The following is an 18,214-nucleotide window of genomic DNA, read 5'->3' on the forward strand; positions in this document are numbered from 1 at the left end:
CAGACCACAAGAAGTGTCGTGTGAGGTGAATCAGCAGGATCAGCCTGACATCTGACCCACTCTCCCATGGGCATCGCTAACCTGTGTGCATACTCATGTTTCAGGTTAAAGCACAACAGTGATTGCTTAAAATAAATGTATGTATATATATAAAAATCGCACACCATGCAACAATCCCTTGCTGTGTGACATACTGTAGCTGCAATCTGAAGCCTCCCTGCATGACGAGGTGCCAAACCAAACAGCTGCTCACTACATGATTGCACAATCATACAAAACTCCAATCCAGCACTGCTCCAAGCTTGTGTACACACACACCTGCATCCATGACCTTCGCTAGTTCTCTTACACCCATCAGCTGGGAAGGCAGACAAGGAATCCTCCTCTAGGACCACTACAACACTCATCTTGCATACACTTCTATCTTAAGCGACTTGAGGCAGAATTCATTCTCCGATACCACTTTTCCACACACACACACACACACACACACACATACACCTTAAGAACTGGCCAGCATTTCTTCTACTACATGAGCCAAATCATTACATAACCACATGGGAGTTTCGTAAATGCGTTGCATAAAAATAAGTTCTCGCTTCACAGTCCAAAGTTAAACCGTGCAGCGTCTACACTCAGGACAAAAGATATTTAAACAGAACGATACAGCAAAAGGTGTTGTTCCTCCACGAGCAAGCCGGAACTTATTAAATGCACTCTGGAACTGTACTAGAGGGACGATCAGCATTCTTCCAAAAGACTTTGTTATGATGGTGTTGGTGGAGAGCGCTGTGCGCATATGAGCACACTGTACATCAAGTAGCTCATGGGCGAGGTGCCTGATGCAATGACTATTGGAATAGTAACCCTCTAGTACACAGCCCAGTCTATAACGAGGAATATACACCGTGTTCCAAATGATTATTAAAGGGAAACCTACTTAAAGAAGAGGTTGTCTCACATTATTAAGCAAGTCACAATTCTCATGCAATATGAGGAGGAAGAAAGATCTTTCAGTGCAGTGTCTAAAGGCATGAAAACAACTGATTTGTGAAAATGGAATAGAGATCATCGAACTATCAAAAGATTTGAGAGTGATTCAGAGCACAGACACATTCAGTCTGAAAGGCTTATTAAGGAAAGTTTCTGATATTAAAAAAAGGACAGCTATTTAAAAAAAACAAACAAACAAACAAAAAAAACCTACTGTTGAATAGCAATCAGGTATTTGAAGCTGCTGGTATCTCTGGAGTGCCAAGAACCTCTCAATGCAGAATCCACCAGAGACTGGCAGTTGTGCATAAAGCTGCTCTTCCACCACCCCTAACCAAAGCTCACAAAGAGAAACGTTTGCAGTGGGCTCGGAAATACACGAAGACTAATTTTCAAAACAGTTTTATTCACTGACGAATGCCGTGCTACACTGGATGGTCCAGATGGAAGGAGTTCTGGATGGTTGGTGAATGGCCACCCTGTTCCAACAAGACTGCGATGTCAGAGGAGGTGGTGGAGCGATGATTTGGGCTGGAATATTGGGAAGTGAGATGACGGGTCCATTTAGAGTCCCTAACAGTGTCAAAAAGACCTCCGCAAGCTATGTGGATTTCCTAAACTTTGATTCATGCCAAATTCCTGCTGTTCTATTTGCACATCGAAGCAGAAATTGAGATTAATAACAGCGGATGACATTTTTTCCCCAGTATTCAACAGTCCAGTTTCACAGTCAAACTCACCGTGATCACACTGTCCGCATTCTGATGTTTGACATGACCATTAACTGAAGCTCTTGGCCTGTGTCTGCATGATTTTATGCATTTAGCAGGTGCACAGGCATTCCTAATAAAGTGGCCGATAAGTGTATATGCAGTCACTCCAGGACTTCAAACCTATGACTGTCACATTGCTGGCTCGCTTCTCTGACTCAAGTCTCAAGCATTGACTCTTTGAGGAAACGGCGCCCACACCCTCCTTTTACCACTGTTGAATTTCTTGGCCACTCTCTCTAACAGGAAGTGGCTGTCCAGCCAAGCCCCGGCTCAGTGTGTAGCATCCTGATAACATTTTATACATCAATGCTTGTGACCACAGAGGAAGACGATGCTCTAATAAGAAAACATGCGGGTGAGAAAAGGGCCATGATTTCACCGCGCTGCATCTCTCAAAAGCATGGCACACGATTTTTGGAGCCTTGATTTTTTCTTTTTACACCCTAATACGAGTCCTCAAGATAGCTTCCATGTTAGGTCATCTTTGTTAATGTGATCTGGAACAGGTTTCTCCTGCGAACCCAACGTTAGTAGACCGCTAGCCTCTGATGCTTTCTTTAACATTCCTGTCTCCTGAAGCCAAAATGGCTTTAAACACAACGTTGAGTGTTGAAGAATCACATGTTTAAATATAAGTGTGAGAGGAAGAAGGAGAATGAACCATGACTGGTGTATAAACAGGTTTTCATTTTCACATGAAGTCTTGTATTTTGTTTAATATAGCTTTTGTTTAAAAATGCTCTTAATGTTGCCAAAAACTTTGGAATGGGGTCTAAATGCAGGTACAAAATGGTAGTTTTGAGATCATATCGTGCGTCATAAATCTTGAATATCTTTTATATGCGACATGAGGACAGAACACTGCAGCGCATAGCCAAAAACGACATGCTGAATTTCTGTTTGAAGACACAAACGAAGTGCTACCTTAGAAACTTCGTTAGAAAATGGATAGCTCGTGACTAGCTTGCCGTATGATTACGTTTTGCTCGCTACCACTTTTTACTCTAGTCAAGGTTTCCGGGCAACCAAAACATTTGACTGGTCAGCACATTGGAGGTTTTACTCGCCCAGTCGGCTGTAAGTGTGATACATTTATGATTTGTCCACCCATGAAATGAAACCGTGCGTAGGCTCTGGGCTTAACACACTGTTGTAATCCTATCGGTATGCAGCCTGCTCATTAACCCTGATCTACGGCTTAAAGACTGAACGTTTTCCTAAGCTCTGCTTAAGGCTGTGCTTAACGTGCAGGGTGCAGCACCTACACAACACCAGGCTTAATATCATACGACTTAACGACCTTCACATCACATCATCTGCTTACACAGTCAAATCAAGTAGGCTGGCTTGCCGAGTATGTTAAAACAACATCTGATTAACACCTGGGGTTTTTGAATGAACTCATTGTTTCATATCAACACGAAACACCTACACTGTAACAGCAGATTTACATTTATGCATTTAGCAGACGCTTTTATCCAAAGTGACTTACGAATGAGGAAACAAGCAAAGCGATACATCAAGCGGAGAACAATACAAGTAGTGTTACAAGACAAGATCTTTAAGTTCTACAGAAGTAAAATCCAGGTGTAAGAGCCAGAATAGTTTTTTGTTTTTTTAAAATATACAAATAAATGTGGGGGTTGGCATGTTAGGGGTTAGTTAAGTGTTCACGGAAGAGGTGGGTCTTTAGCCGTTTTTTTTAAGCTAGTGACAGATTCTGCGGTCCGGATTGAGGTTGGAAGTTCATTCCACCACCGAGGGACAGTTAGTGTGAAGGTTCTCGTAAGGGACCTCGAGCCACGCTGAGGTCACACGCTGAAGTGGTGGTCATTAAACGATCGCGGATTGCGTGAGGGAACGCAAGTCTTCAGGAGAGAGTTGAGGTAGGAGAGAGCTGTTCCAGACGAGGTCTCGTACGTGAGCATCAAGGCCTTGAATTTGATTCGGGTAGCTACAGGAAGCCAGTGGAGGGAGATGAAGAGGGGTGTGATATGGGTTCTTTTGGGCTGATTGAAAACGAGACGTGCTGCTGCATTATGAATCATCTGACGGGGTTTGATGGAGCTGGCTGGGAGACCCGAGAGTAGTGCGTTGAAGTAGTCCAGTTTTGAGATAAGAGCTTGGACTAGTAGCTGTGTAGCTTATTTGGTAAGAGGGTCTGATTTTCTTGATGCCTATTACACCTATTTAGAGTTTTGCTTGAAACAGCTTGTACTATGTTTAAGGGTGTCACGGTGGTACAGTCTGCAATGTCACAGCTCAACCCCATTACTGGTTTTAAAACAAAACAAACCCGGATATCGTATATCCATTTGCCGTCTTTTACCAACGTTCAGTTATGTAGTGAAACTGTTCCAAGGGAAGAATTATTTGGGGCTAAAGAAAAAAAAAACATTTCATATGAACGCCCAGGCCAGGTTACACCCCTCTACCTGGTTTAATCTCTGTATAGAGGAGTTTCCCCTTTCCTGAATTTCCTCCAAACTTGCAAAAAAAAAAAAAACACATCCTCATGTGAACTCCCTACGCTAAAATGATGCCTAGGTGTGAGTGTCCGTACACATGCTACTCATTACTAATTAATTAATTGATTGATTTCACCTGGGATAGCCTTCAGGGTCACTGCGACCCTGAACAGAATGAACCAGTTGTTGTTACTTAAAATGAATGAGTAACTCCTGCAGTGTTGAATCAACAGCTACCTTTTAAGTTAACTTAAATCTTTAGCGTTTAGAATGAACACTACCTTTTTTTTTTTTTTTTAAAAAGAGTTCGGGCATCGGATTAAAATATCTGGCGTTAAATTTGGCATCTTGTGTTAGTGTTTGAACACCAGCTCGGAGAATGTGACTCGACAGAGTCGACACCAGCACTTAATCAAGTCGGTGTTTGGATTTCTCTCTCTCTCTCTCTCTCTCTCACACACACACACACACACACACACAGAGTGGTGTATGAATTCCTACCAACATCCAATTAACACGCCTTACTCACAGCTAGAGTTTAGAAATGATTACCACACTGAAGGAAACGCCACAACACTGAACCGACTCCACACACCTACTGAACCGAGTGAACTGCTGAACTTGAATCCAGGTGCCCAAACTGTAGAAATAAACAGGAGCGTTGAAACAGTACAGAGGCACTATTAACACTGAGGAGAACTTACCTCTTCAACAGTCAGAGGCATGCATATCCGGTACTCTTTCATCAACATGTTCCCAGTCTGAGTGTAAACTAGTGCAGAGAACAGAAGGTGCAAATAATCACTTCAGAGAAGTCCTGAAAAGAAGACGAGAGGAACGGGAGTTGGGAAGATTTTCTCGCGTCCTGAAGAGTGAGCGGTTAAGAACCGTTAAGAAGAAAGAACTTTTAAATTTAAAACAAAAACACGAGAATGTTTTCTCGACCAACCGTTAACGGGATACAGTCTTCGTGGCACTGGAAGATGTGTGAAGCACAAGAAGGCGGTCGCTAGCTTTACTCGTCTGTCACAATGCAAAAAAAATGTAGCTTTTCCGTCTCGAGGGCGCGCTCACATCTTTTTCTGCGCGTGTACCAAACAACAACAACAAAAAGAGAGAAAGAAAAACGGTTTGGTTTGACGTCTCAGTAGGATTTAGTGAGTCTTTAAGGACATGTCGCTGCACAAGCTCCTGGTATTTTCCTTGTCAGGATGCGGGAGAAGTTGTAATTAGCAAGAGGAGCTCAGCGCGTCTCTGTTTCTCAGCGACGACGCGATACTACACTGCAGTTCAGCAGAGAGCGCGCTGCATGATGACCACGCGGGCTGCAGGAAACACCGCCCCTCCTCGCGCGCACGCGACTCCGACCACGCCCCTCGAAGCAGGAAACTCACCAATAGCTTTCGTGCGCGCGAAGTTTCCAGAACATACCTCACTTACCTGAGCAACAACACAAGACAAGCTGAGGCGATTTGTTGGAGATGAAAGAGGAACTGGACAATTGTATAATAAAAAGTTTTAACAAATATTTAAAAAAAAAAATAATCTTTCATTTTGAGTTTTATCTCTCCAATGAGCTATCTTGTGTTCGAATGAAACACTTTCCCCACTATATAATGTGTTGCTTAGATACTGTTCACGCATTCAAACCACAATGTGAACAGCATCCCCAAGAAAAAAACAATGATATATTCCGGATAATACTGCCACCTCCTGGTTGAGGACAGGAAACACACCAGAATTATTTACTCCAAAACTTCTCCGAACGGTGTGGAAACATGAACAGATTGAGTAGTCTTCCATTTGAGAGATAAAAAGTAAGGTTAAAATTGAGTTATAAGTTTCGTATTCGTCGTGGCAAACGGATGGATGTTCCTGGATTAGTAGCCGCTGGTCAGGGTTACGGTGTGAACCAAGTCAGTCTCAGGAACCCTGTGGGAGTGAGGCAGGAACACACATCAGATAGGATAGCAACCCATCCGTTTTCCATGGCGCTTATCCTACACAGGGCCGCAGGCTGCCTGATGCCGGGCAGAGGCGGGATTTGAACCCCTAACCTCAGAGGTGTGAGGAAAACCACTACGTACTAACCGCTACATCAACATACAGCCCAGGATAGCAATCCATCACAGCGACTATGCACTCACTAACTCACACATACTCATTCAGACCTAGTAGGCAGATTGGCTTAATTGCCACGATCATGTTTTAGGAAGAAGGTGGGATGAAACCAGACGAGCCAGAGGAAACCCACAAGGACACTAGAAAAACATGCAAAACGCCACCTAGATAGTAACCCAAGATCATGATCAATCCAGGGACCTTGATGCGCTCTTAGAAGATTTAGTAAGCTTTAACGCTCAGGATCTGGAGTCTGTTCTGGGAACACTGAGGGTGAGGTCGAAATACACAGGGCACCTTGCACACAAATTTACACCTTGAGACAATTTAGACAATATAAGCATGTTTGTGTGAGGTAGGAGGAAACCCAACAACCTGTAGAACACTTATAAGGACACAGAGTGTGTGCAAAACTCCACACAGATAGATACCCAAGATCAGGATCGAACCAGCGACCCTGGAGTACTGAGGCAGCGGTGCCACACCCCACACCACCATGCTATCCCTAATATTACATGCACACGTGTTTTGGGGTGGATATGTAGGAGAGATTTGATAGCGGCGTACGCAATCTGTGTACTGCGTATTACCGTACTATACTAAACTTTGTAAGTCAGGTAGAAATAAAGATTTTAGGATGAGACAATGGTTTTTCCTCTGTTCACGACACATTAAAACTGGGACAAATAAGAAAAATCTTTATTCAATCTTTTTAAGAAAAATTACAGCTCATACCGTTTTAACATTTTAATAATCAATAAAGACACTTGTACAATAGCAAGCAAAATATTCATAAACAAGCAGGCATTTTTGCAACACTTGTTTGTAGAAGGCATACCGTGACCAAAGGGGAGGAAGAAGCAAATCTATTATTAATACTGCACTGATTATTGACACAGACTGGCACACGTATTGGCATACACAGATTTCTGATCCAGTTACAGTCTTCATTGTTAGGATGTCAGCAAATTACACTTCCTTTCACTGATGATTCAGTAATACAGATTAACCTCGCTGAGAGTAATTAATGTTGTTCCAACCCCTGATTGCCAGCTACATTTAAGGCAAAAAAAAAAAGAGGATTTCCTACACTGTTGAACAAAGAAAACAATCAGAAAAGAAAAAAAAAAAAAAAATTACATTACATTGTGAATGTCTGAGAGAAATCTATCATACAAACATAGATTCTCACTGTAAACAAATGAATAAAAACATTTGGAACTTCAATTTAAGGAAAAAAGGTCAACGTCCAGCCCGTCACCATCGGCATGACGTTTATTAGTAGTGCGTGGAATATTATGTTTGAGCGTACCAGGATACACATTAATTTCTGTTGCCTGGGTCAGTAATCGGTAATATGATATCACAATGATCAACACAAAATTTTAAAAAAGTGGGCACTTGTGTTTGAAACACTGTTCACTTGGGTTGGGGCAGTACATTTTTGCTTCCAAAATAAAGCTGGCGCTCATTCAGGAAGCAATATAACAAACAGTGTCTTCCTTATTATAGACAGGCACAATACAACTGCGGAGGTTCGTTTTTTTTAAAGGTTAATATCCTTCCCAGTGGAAACGTATAGAAGTAAAACAGATCACAATAACATGTGAAGAAAATTGCTAGATCATAAACCATAGAAATTTTTCTCGAGCATTTCTAATAACATCTCAAACGAGGCCCGGATTTCCAAAACCATTATGGCACAATGGTGACTGTAAGACCGCAATTAGTGAGTGTTTAAAGCTTTACCGTCTGTTTAATCAGCATTTAGCACTCCAAGCCGCAGGTTTACAAAATGGACGAAAAAAAACCCAACGAACAAACAAAGAAAAGATTAGAAATTCTAACAAACATGAAACTAACAGTTGCACTTCTTTACTGCTTGGCTTTTGATTCCAAAAATGACACAAAGTCATACTAGGCAAATTGGCTTGACATACACTCATACATAGTATATATTAATTTTTCTATCAGTGAAAGAGCTTCATATTGTCTTCATTTGTATCAAATAATAAACTCAATATAGTAGCATGAACAGTTGACACTAGACCTACACACACACACACACACACACACACACACACACACAATACAAAAAGTCATACATTCATTACAATCAGACTTTCTGCATACTGTATCTATCTCTCCCCCTCCTCATAATATCTCTCTCTCTCTCACACACACACACACACACACACACACACAGTACCATTATTGATTGTATTAACACAGTCATCATATCATACCCAATCATACAACCCCACACTCACTAAAGTGGCACTGAGAAGTATGACGATTCACTCATAGGGTAATTATAAAGAATGTATTCATGGGAAGCAAGTTTGTCATCTTGTTTTAGTTTTTTTTAATGGTCCAGTTATGACCGTGCGACCTTTGCCTTTTATTGTCCGACATCTGAAAACCTGATATCAAGCACACGAGGAGATCGTGTACCGTTGTGCACAATCATAACTGGAACTCTTTCGTGAGTGACATCTCGCTGACCCTCTACCAGGCAAAGCCTATAGATGTATGTATAGTGAACAAATGGTTTTACAGGGAATGTTAGTGTTGGTGTTAATGAAGTAACCAACATTAGATGAACATATGTCAGGGGAATTTAAAGGAGCAGTTTGTTATTTTTATGACCAGGGATTCAAATGATAGGACTTTCTTTATGATTCTGATGCATCTAAAAGACGGACAGGTAAGTACGATATAGTTCACCATATGAAAGGTTTTCCCAGGCCACCACACGACGGGATTATTTGGTTCAAAACCACTTAATGACAAACTGCATCTTTAAATTGCATGACATTATATATGTATAATGATTAAGCTGGCTTACTTCCAAGCACACATTCTTTCTGTGCGTGTTACCCAGTTAATGTGTGTCTGGCTGCAGCTAGACAGTGTCTCTTTATATAAATATCGTCATTAGTGTGTGTTATAATCACAGTATTTGGTTTTTAACAGGCAAGACCACATAAATCGTCCATATTGGGTAAAAGGTGCAGCTCTCGATTTAGAGTGTGGAAAGGCTTCTAGTGAGAAGGTGATGTAGAGGAATTACAAACAGGGAGGCTGATAAATGACACATCCATCAACAGTTCAGATGCAGTGTATATCAAATGGAGCGGCGTGTTAGCGGTACAGACCACAAACGCACACTTAAACGCAGTGTTGTCTCAGGAGGCATGTGCCGATATGGGTTTATATGATATACTGCGATATTGTCGACTCTTATGTGCTCAGACGAGACACTCGAGTCTAGTGTTTAGCGGTTTGTTTAGATTTATGCATTTGATGCTAGTATTATTTTAAATGGAGGTCCTATGCCTCAATATACCCATATACATTTACATTCTCTCTTGTAAACTCTCACACGCAAAACATTAGTCTTCTAATAGCCTCCTTCAAGGTACAAGGAAAAAGAACTTCATCGAGGGCAGTGTACTCGGGCACAGTATTCGTGAAAGCTGATCCAGGATCAGCCAATCCTAGCAATGATCTAATCATTTATGGAAAAAAAATAAATAAATAAATCACATAGCTTAAGGCTGCAATCACATAGAGTGGAGACTTCGAGTCCATCTGCACCATGATGGAGGGGAAGAGTGTGCTAATTAGCAGAAGAGCCAAATCAGGTGGGTTAGTGCATGAGAAATGCGCAGCGTATACACACTGAAACAAACGCAGATCTGTATGTTTAAATAATAATAATAAAAAAATCTCTATAGACGTTTAGTATGTACTAAGTCATAGTGCAGTGATTCTCCAACACGTGGAGTCGAACACCTTTTGCTCTGCCACACTTCATTATAAATCACAGGTTAATGTTCGAACGCTTTATGCACGCCAACGCAGATGCCTCATCTTAACCTGATTAAATATTCGCAGTGTCATCGATCTTCCTTCACAGCTCGTTATTGCACGTTGTTCTCCTTCCTGCATCTACGTTACTCTTTTTCCTCAAGTCCTTCATATCCAAACATACTCTCCACTGATGTCCCCCTTTTTATACCCATAACATCAGCTCTCATCTGGCCAATACTGGAACTAGAAGTGGTGCTTCAAGGCCCCTCGGAGGGTAGAACGTCACCCTCGGGGACCGTCGTGGCTTCCTTGCTATCCGCTGCCGTAGCGTCTGACCGAGGGTCCATGGCAGAATGCATGACGGTGAGCCACACGTCATCCATGTTTGGCATCACAAGGATTTTCTGTGAAAATAGTGCAAAAACAGGAGTTTAGGTAGGAGGCATGGCTCATATTTCTCAAGAAACAGAGGTTACCTAGTTCAATTATTATACAGGTATAAAGATGTGATGGCTTTTGTTCAATGACAGGGTGTTTAAACAAACAAACAAACAAACAAACAAACAAACAAACAAACAAAAAAAGCACTATAGACACCAGCCCAGTAGAAATAAAACCAAAGCAATCTATATAAAGATGGGACTAAATGCGTCTTACTCACTCAGACATGGAATTCAACTTGACACAATTTGATATGCGCAGAGCTTTTAGCAATAAACACGGTCACAAAGCTAGTAGATTTAGATCCCTAATGAGCAAACCAGACGAGACGGTAGCAAGAAACTCTCACCGTGACGACATGAGGAAGAACGAACCGATCCTCATCTGGGTGATCGTGGGATTATGAATCATAACTCTCTTACAGCTTATCAAACAGTAATTATAAAAGGTTGAAAGGCTGCTCAGTATGAGTATATTGTGAATCATAATCCATTAGAGTCTTTACAATTACAGCAGCAGATTTTATATAGTACTGTACCCAAGTGAGATTATCTATTATATACATTACATCATATAGATTATCTATGTAACATGCATATGGTTGGTTCAAAATGGTGTAAAAGTGCATATGGGATTTTGCTGCGTTTTTTTTGTCGTTGTGACTGTTGTAGCCAAAAATGCTGGATTTCGCTGTGGCTTTTTTCAAAATTTGCAATGCAAAGAAACTGTTGTGCTTTTTTTGCGGAAAACTACTTGAAATTGCACAAAATAGTTTGGCACGGTCTTTCACGGTGATGTTTGTTGGTAAATGAGATCTTTTAGCTGTACTCATGTTCGATGCATGTGAATCGAATAGGGCTTGTGATGGCGTCACATGACTAGTCTTGGCCCAAATCAGTGGAAAATCTGCGGTGATTTTGAAAAATTGCAAGCTCCTCCGAATATTGCGGCGTTCCCTTCATTTGCGTTAATGACTGCGGTCGCAAAAATCGTGAAAACCTGGAGGGACTGGAGCAACCTAGAATGGGTACAGAACTCTCATGATGAACTTGGCTCTTTATAGGGGTACGGCGAGTAATGCATCAATTCTAAGCACTACTTGATCTATTCTTGTGTTTCATCTAGATCGCCGCTAGCTGCGAGGGCTCCTTGAGTCTTTACCTGAAACTCCTGCTCCAGTTTCTTTTCTATCCAGTCAGTAACGTGTGCAAACGTCACTTCTCTCTCTCCGAGTTTGGGACGAGCCTTCAGTTCCAGAAGAGGAGGGCTGCGGAAGCCGTACCTGCAAAACACAACACCATTTAACCTGCTGCAGTGGTTAGCAGTTCTTTAATGTCAGTGTAATTCAGATCAGTAGCTCGTTATACTCTGGTGTAGATTTACACCAGCTATCCCTGAAAATCTCACTGTAATTGCACGATTACACCACTATGTGGCATCAGGGTCAAGCCATTACATGTCCATTATCCCCATTATATGTGCATTAGTGAGTGACGGAGTTTACCATATCCTGTCGGTGGGGGGAGGCGGGATGTTGACAGCCAGCGTTCCCTTACACTCCTGAAGCTCCACAGTGAGCAGAAGTGGTGTGTTTGACACTTCCTCGATCTTCTTCTTAATGAACTCGGTCTCTGTAGCCTTCTGGAAGTATTTGCTCTTGGTAATCTTGTCCACAAATCTCATGATCTTGCTCGGCCTGTGGACTCCAGTGTATCTGGAAAGAAGGAATGTGATTAGCTAAAGGAACCGATAACATTTATTCCCAATTATTAGCATTATGTGCTAATTTCCCGGTATTGGTATGTATCCGAGGGAGGTTTAGAAGTGTCCGAGAGAATCCACTCACCCCTCTGCACCCGACAGCAGGTTTTTATCAGCGACATTCTCCGTCCCGTTCTCCTCATCGGAGGACCCGGCGCTGGACGACTCCTCATCACTATCGGCCAGGCAGTACGTACGTGGCCTGTGCCTGAGAAAGACACACAAACACACACGATTAACTTTTATAAACTATTGCCTTAGACAGAATCCAGCCCAACAGAACAAACAAGCAGACTGAACTGGCCAGGACTGAACCAAGAACTCTTTAACCAAGAATGAAGACATGACTCCTTATGTGCTCAAATACAAAAAGCATGCATACATCACAATCCTACTAAACACTCACATGCACACACACACACATACGAGTATAAAGCTTCAGCTTATATGTAGGAGCTGTGGGTAATGAGAGGATATGAAGAACAGTTCATTGTAGAGAAGCTTGTATGGTTTAATTATTATTATTTTTTTTTTAAAGGTCAAGGGTCAAATTTTTTTGCACCATGATATTTGCCAACTGTGCCACTAGGGGGCTGCAATGAGAAGCTATGATGAAGTCAATTTGAAAGAAAAGTTGCGTCAAGAAATTACCCCAACTGTAGTCGATCAGCCCAGACATGTCTCGCAATAGGATTAGAGACTAGTTCATCTACTAAACACCAAAAACTACTCTATTCAAATAAAGTGGGAGCAAAAGTGTTGTTTTTTTTTTTAAGCTTATAGCTTTATATATATATACACACACACACACACACACACACACACACACACACACACACACAGAGTAGTTTCTCTTCAAACATCACCATCCATAAAGTGTATACCTCACTACTATTAAACTCTTGATTATGATTGGTCAGAAGGTGTTGACTCATTTTCTATAACATGCCTTGTGTATATTATTGCACTAGTTCTAATCTGGTATTATTTCTATAGTATCAGCTAATTCACAGCTGGTATAATCAAAAACTACTAAACGTTTTTAACAGACATATTTTATTTTTCTCACATGTTTTCCACCACTCGAGAGTCTTCAGGATTGAGTTTAGCATGTTTTCCGCATCTAATGTGTCTTACTGACTTGAAGAGTGAAAACAGAGAGGCTGTTGAGGGAATGCCTGTTTATAGCTGCTATAAGGTAAGAAGGTAAGTGATTATCACATTAAATGTAACTATAAACGATCTGTTGTACATTAATGTAAGCGTTGCCAAATTGCAGTGGTATAAGAGGAATAAAACGTCTAAATATGCTGCTGTATGAAAATAAACTTCTGCATGGTAATAAATAACTCGACTTCAGCTTGGTACACATCACACAACCCTGTTGATTCTTTTCCTACACCTGCCAGGTTGTTAAATGGTCTACAGATGACTTTTAGAGTCTCTATAGTGGATTGTCCAAATAATGTACTACTTTATTTTTAACAATGGAAAGCGTGTAAATGAGATTTTCTGTTAAAGTTAGCACCTGAAATGCAATCTTTACACAACTCCTTGTCCAAGATGATGCAAGAGGCCATTTCAGCTAAATAAATCCGGTGTGTCTGAGGCAAACGGGACTTTCCAGGCTTTTACACTCACCCAGTTATAATCCCGAACAAAATGGCTCCTTTGTCTTAATTATTATAAATCCTCAACAAACATGCTACAATAATTCAAAGCTCGTTTCACCATCAAGACACAACGGGAGACTAATCTAGGACTCGAAGAAAAATTAACGATTGTTCAACTACACAAAGTTCGGAGTTTGATCTGTGAATTATTCCTGTCGAACTGCAATGAACCAAAGATTATGGGTAAGATTTAAAGCGCACCTATTATGGTTTTGAAACGTGCCTAATTTAATTTTAGAGGTCTCATACAATAGATTTAGATGCATCCGAGACACTTTAATGTGCTCATAATTTAAATTGCAGCATTACCTTACCCCCCCCCCCCCCGTTGTCAAAAACGACTTGTTCAATGATCCGTTCTAAAAGATTCATTCTAAACTCCTCCTTTCATAGAGCATACTCTGCTCTGATTGGTCAGCTGTCCCAGTCTGTTGTGATTGGAAGGAAACGCCCACTACCACAACGAGTTTCAGCTCCGTCTGCTCGTGAGCAGTCGGTGAAGACTTTCAGGGTTTTTTTTGTTACAAACCTACGCAGGTTTGTACAGGAAGTAAGTCTGGAATCAATAACGTCTCGTTTCGGCTGTTCAGAATCGGTTCCTGCTTTTGGGAGTCGATAACTCTGTCGTGCGCTTTGATTTTTGAACGTTTTACGTTCACAAACAGCTCTAACACACACTACATGAAAGGTAATATCTGGAAAACCATAATAGGTGCACTTTAAGGTGTCACTAGGCACCGAGGGAAAGGATGGAGGAGGGAACATAAGTAAAAATGGTCACAATGCGGTTTTAAGGAGGAGCAGAAAAACAAACATTCACACAAAATAAAACGTTAAAACGTGCAACGTAGTTTATCGTTCTAAGCAGGATGTCCAATTTTAAGCAGAGTCTCAACTTCCAAGAGACTGAAACAAACACGGATCAGAATCTCTCAAAGCAAAAATGGCATGTTTTTGTTATTTTTTTGTCAGAAGAAGCATCAAAGTCTTGAATGAACTGTTCGTGGGGTATAATCTCACACAGATAATAGCGTTGTAGGGTGATGAGATCACTGAAAGATAAATAAAACCTTTTATTATTAGCACATGCCAGTTCTTACATATACTAATCATGTTGGGCTGAAAATAGTGTTACTGTTGCTCAGTCTTGGTAGAAAAGCTCTAATTCATTTGAATACTGGCCAGAAATATACCAGAACATTTCCTTTTTTCTCCAAAAAAAAGCCCTGCAACTAATACTTGGAACTGGTGTCAGGTGAAAACGCTGAGACTTTGCCTTCGTCAGAAACACAATGCGAGTTTTGGGCTGTGACGCGGGCACCAAAACGGCACAACAGGTCATTCCTTAAAGAAACATTACATGCTGAAAATCAGTTCTCAGAAAAGATGCAGAAAAGTTACTCACCGAGAGAGAGACAGACAGACAGAGGGAGAAAGACAGACAAAGACAGAGTGGGGAGAAGAAAAAAAGGAAAGAAAGAAAGAAAGAAAGAAAAAAAAAAGGGCAGCACACTAATTATTAAAACAGCAGCAGATTTAAAGTATAATTACAGCCGGTGTGTAAACCACAGTGAGACTATAACATTATTAAATAGACAAAGAACTATATAATGTAGAAAATATCCATCACTGATCAAATGAAAGGTTTTCCCAAGCAGCCAAACAGATTTGTTATCAGGACAATGTAGAAAAGGCTGTTTGTCTTAAGTGTGTATATGTGTATGTATATATGCCTGTATGTCGTATATATTTGCTCTTTAAACACAACCTAGTCTACAGATCCTTATTGGATACACCACACCTGGAAAAACAACAGACGCCAGACATTCAGTCCTCAATTATGCGGTTGGTATGAGACTCCTGGAGGCCACAGCACCACAGATGTCCGTTATCCCTCATTAACGTACCAACTCAACAGCTTGAATTGCCTCAATTAAGTGTGTTCGAAGATGAAAACTTTTAATGCATGTAGGTCTTGATTCTGATGCTATGAATCGCGCTGGTCTTACCCGTCTTTTCCAAACTCGCTGACAGCCTCACCCTCCTTCCCCAGTCGCGACAGGTTCATCTTCGTCTCCAGAGTCATGAGGAACGAACCCTTGTAGGAGACTTCCACATCAAACCACAGACCTGAAAGACAGAGACAGAGAGGGAGAGAGACAGACAGACAGAGAGAGAGAGAGAGAGAGAGAGAGAGAGAGAGACAGAGAGAGGGAGAGAGAAAGACAGACAGAGACAGAGAGAGACAGACAGACAGACAGACAGAAAGAGAGAGACAGACAGACAGAGACAGACACAGAAAGAGAGAGAGAGACAGACACAGAGAGAGAGAGACAGAGAGAGAGAGAGAGACAGACAGACAGAGACACAGACAGACAGACAGACAGAGAGAGAGGCAGAGACAGACAGACAGACAGAGAGAGAGAGAGAAACAGACAGAGAGAAAGAGACAGACAGAGAGAAAGAGAGAGAGACAGAGAGAAAGAGAGAGACAGACAGACAGACAGACAAAGAGAGAGAGAGACAGACAGAGATAGAGACAGACAGAGAGACAGACAGAGAGACAGACAGAGAAAGAGAGAGAGATCAGAGAGAGAGAGACAGACAGAGAGAAAAGTAGCTTTGTTAACATGCAGCTTAATAATCATTGACAATCAGCCAAAATCAGAGGTTTAGGATATACACACAGTTCATTTGGAATCTGCGATAAGAAATTTTTCCGATAAGAAATTTTTCCGAAACTCTTCACACAGCCAGTGAGAGAGAAGCCTTCACTTTGGAGGAAACAGCTGGACATGCATTTATAATCCTCCTGGTAAAGAGAGGTGGGTCCTTACCAGCAGGAAGTGTGGATGTGAATAAGATATTTGAGCTGCATGTAGTCACGGTTCTATCAGGCCAGCTTGCACAGAATTAGCATCAGGCCAGTAGAGGGCAGTGTGGGGAAGACGAGGCTGTCTAGTACTGCCTCCACTTGTCCTGATGACTAAATTTAGCAATGCACGTTTCTCAGAAGAGGTATGAAATAAACCAAAAGACTACCTTGATCTTCAAAGCCAGTTACAAACTCTCAGAACCCTGAACATTTAAATAATAATAATAAAAGACTCCCCCCCCCCCCCATCTTATTTTGGGTCATTTTTTGTAATAATCCATTTCTCCTTGTACTTGCACCTACATTAATCTACACAGGAACGTTTGAACAATGTAGAATGGAAAAAAAGTGAGGAAATTATTTCATCATAATATTACTTTCATAAAAAATAAAAAAAAATAATAACAAGGTGTAATCAAGTTATTTTATAGATGCTCCTCAATGTTGCTTCACTCGACCCACACCTCAGTCTGAAATCGGTAAAGTGCCCAGCACAGCTTGATAATTTTCATGTGAGAAAAAAAATTAGATAAATAAAAATTCAAAATCACTCTGTGCTTCGAAAAAAAATCTTAACAGCAGGAACCACAGTCATAGCAGAATAAACACTGGCAGCGCTTTTGCAAGATGGAGTAATTTATTACTGGTGAAGGAAGGGGATGAAGCTGGATACGGAATTAGCCACGTCGCTCCTGGACAGGTACGTAAAGGCAATCTGTATAAAGCTTTGAATTGTCTGAATGGCCGTCTTTGCGTATTGAGTCAAGTGGATATATCCTTTACATTACAGACAAAATCAGGACAGAGAAGGCACTCGACCATTCTCATGTAAATCAGCATGCACTGAATTGTGTGCGTTTACAGTGTTAAAACTTAGCCGAATGCACTTGATGTAGGAGTCGTGACGGTTCTTGGTAACGCCAACTCTTGTTGTGGGGGTGAAGCTTTGTGTACATGGGTGGGAGTAGGGGAACAAGATCGAGGAATTAAAAATTAATTAATTAATTCAAATGTTTTTTTAAAAAATGACCTATTAAACAGTTAAAGACCTTGACTAATTTTAACTAATCATGACTAAGGCACCTTTAAATTGGGGCATCAAACTCATTTTAGGTAACCTTATACTTAGCTAAGCCAAGTTGATGGCCCTGAGTTTAATGCTCTATTTTGCCCCCTAGTGGAATAACAGAGTTAGCACCATTATAGCACCAGTACTGGGTTGTAAATCTGACAAACCTGGTTTAAATACAAGTTGATATTTCAAGGTTTCAATTAACAATTCAATGATTAGAT

The 18,214-nt window shown here is 41.1% G+C and overlaps 2 protein-coding genes across 3 annotated transcripts in view; both read right to left on the reverse strand.

The window, feature by feature from the left end:
• The window catches only part of LOC128615896 (cytoplasmic phosphatidylinositol transfer protein 1-like), a 65,818-nt gene extending 59,799 nt beyond the window's left edge, over positions 1-6,019 (reverse strand). The window contains exons 1-2 of the mRNA XM_053638284.1: positions 5,184-6,019; positions 4,939-5,051 (exon numbers count right to left, since the gene is read on the reverse strand). Of these exons, the coding sequence (XP_053494259.1) occupies positions 4,939-4,986 (48 nt within the window). The 5' untranslated portion in view covers positions 4,987-5,051; positions 5,184-6,019. The remainder of the gene's footprint in view (positions 1-4,938; positions 5,052-5,183) is intronic.
• A 1,019-nt stretch (positions 6,020-7,038) lies between these two features.
• The window catches only part of LOC128615895 (testis-expressed protein 2-like), a 51,469-nt gene continuing 40,293 nt past the window's right edge, over positions 7,039-18,214 (reverse strand). For both annotated transcript variants that reach the window (XM_053638283.1, XM_053638282.1), the window contains exons 9-13: positions 16,056-16,176; positions 12,459-12,581; positions 12,117-12,326; positions 11,774-11,894; positions 7,039-10,575 (exon numbers count right to left, since the gene is read on the reverse strand). In XM_053638283.1, coding sequence (XP_053494258.1) covers positions 10,429-10,575; positions 11,774-11,894; positions 12,117-12,326; positions 12,459-12,581; positions 16,056-16,176 — 722 coding nt within the window. In that variant the 3' untranslated portion in view covers positions 7,039-10,428. The remainder of the gene's footprint in view (positions 10,576-11,773; positions 11,895-12,116; positions 12,327-12,458; positions 12,582-16,055; positions 16,177-18,214) is intronic.

Source organism: Ictalurus furcatus, chromosome 12, assembly GCF_023375685.1.
Source record: "Ictalurus furcatus strain D&B chromosome 12, Billie_1.0, whole genome shotgun sequence".
Classification (NCBI taxonomy): Eukaryota; Metazoa; Chordata; class Actinopteri; order Siluriformes; family Ictaluridae; genus Ictalurus; species Ictalurus furcatus.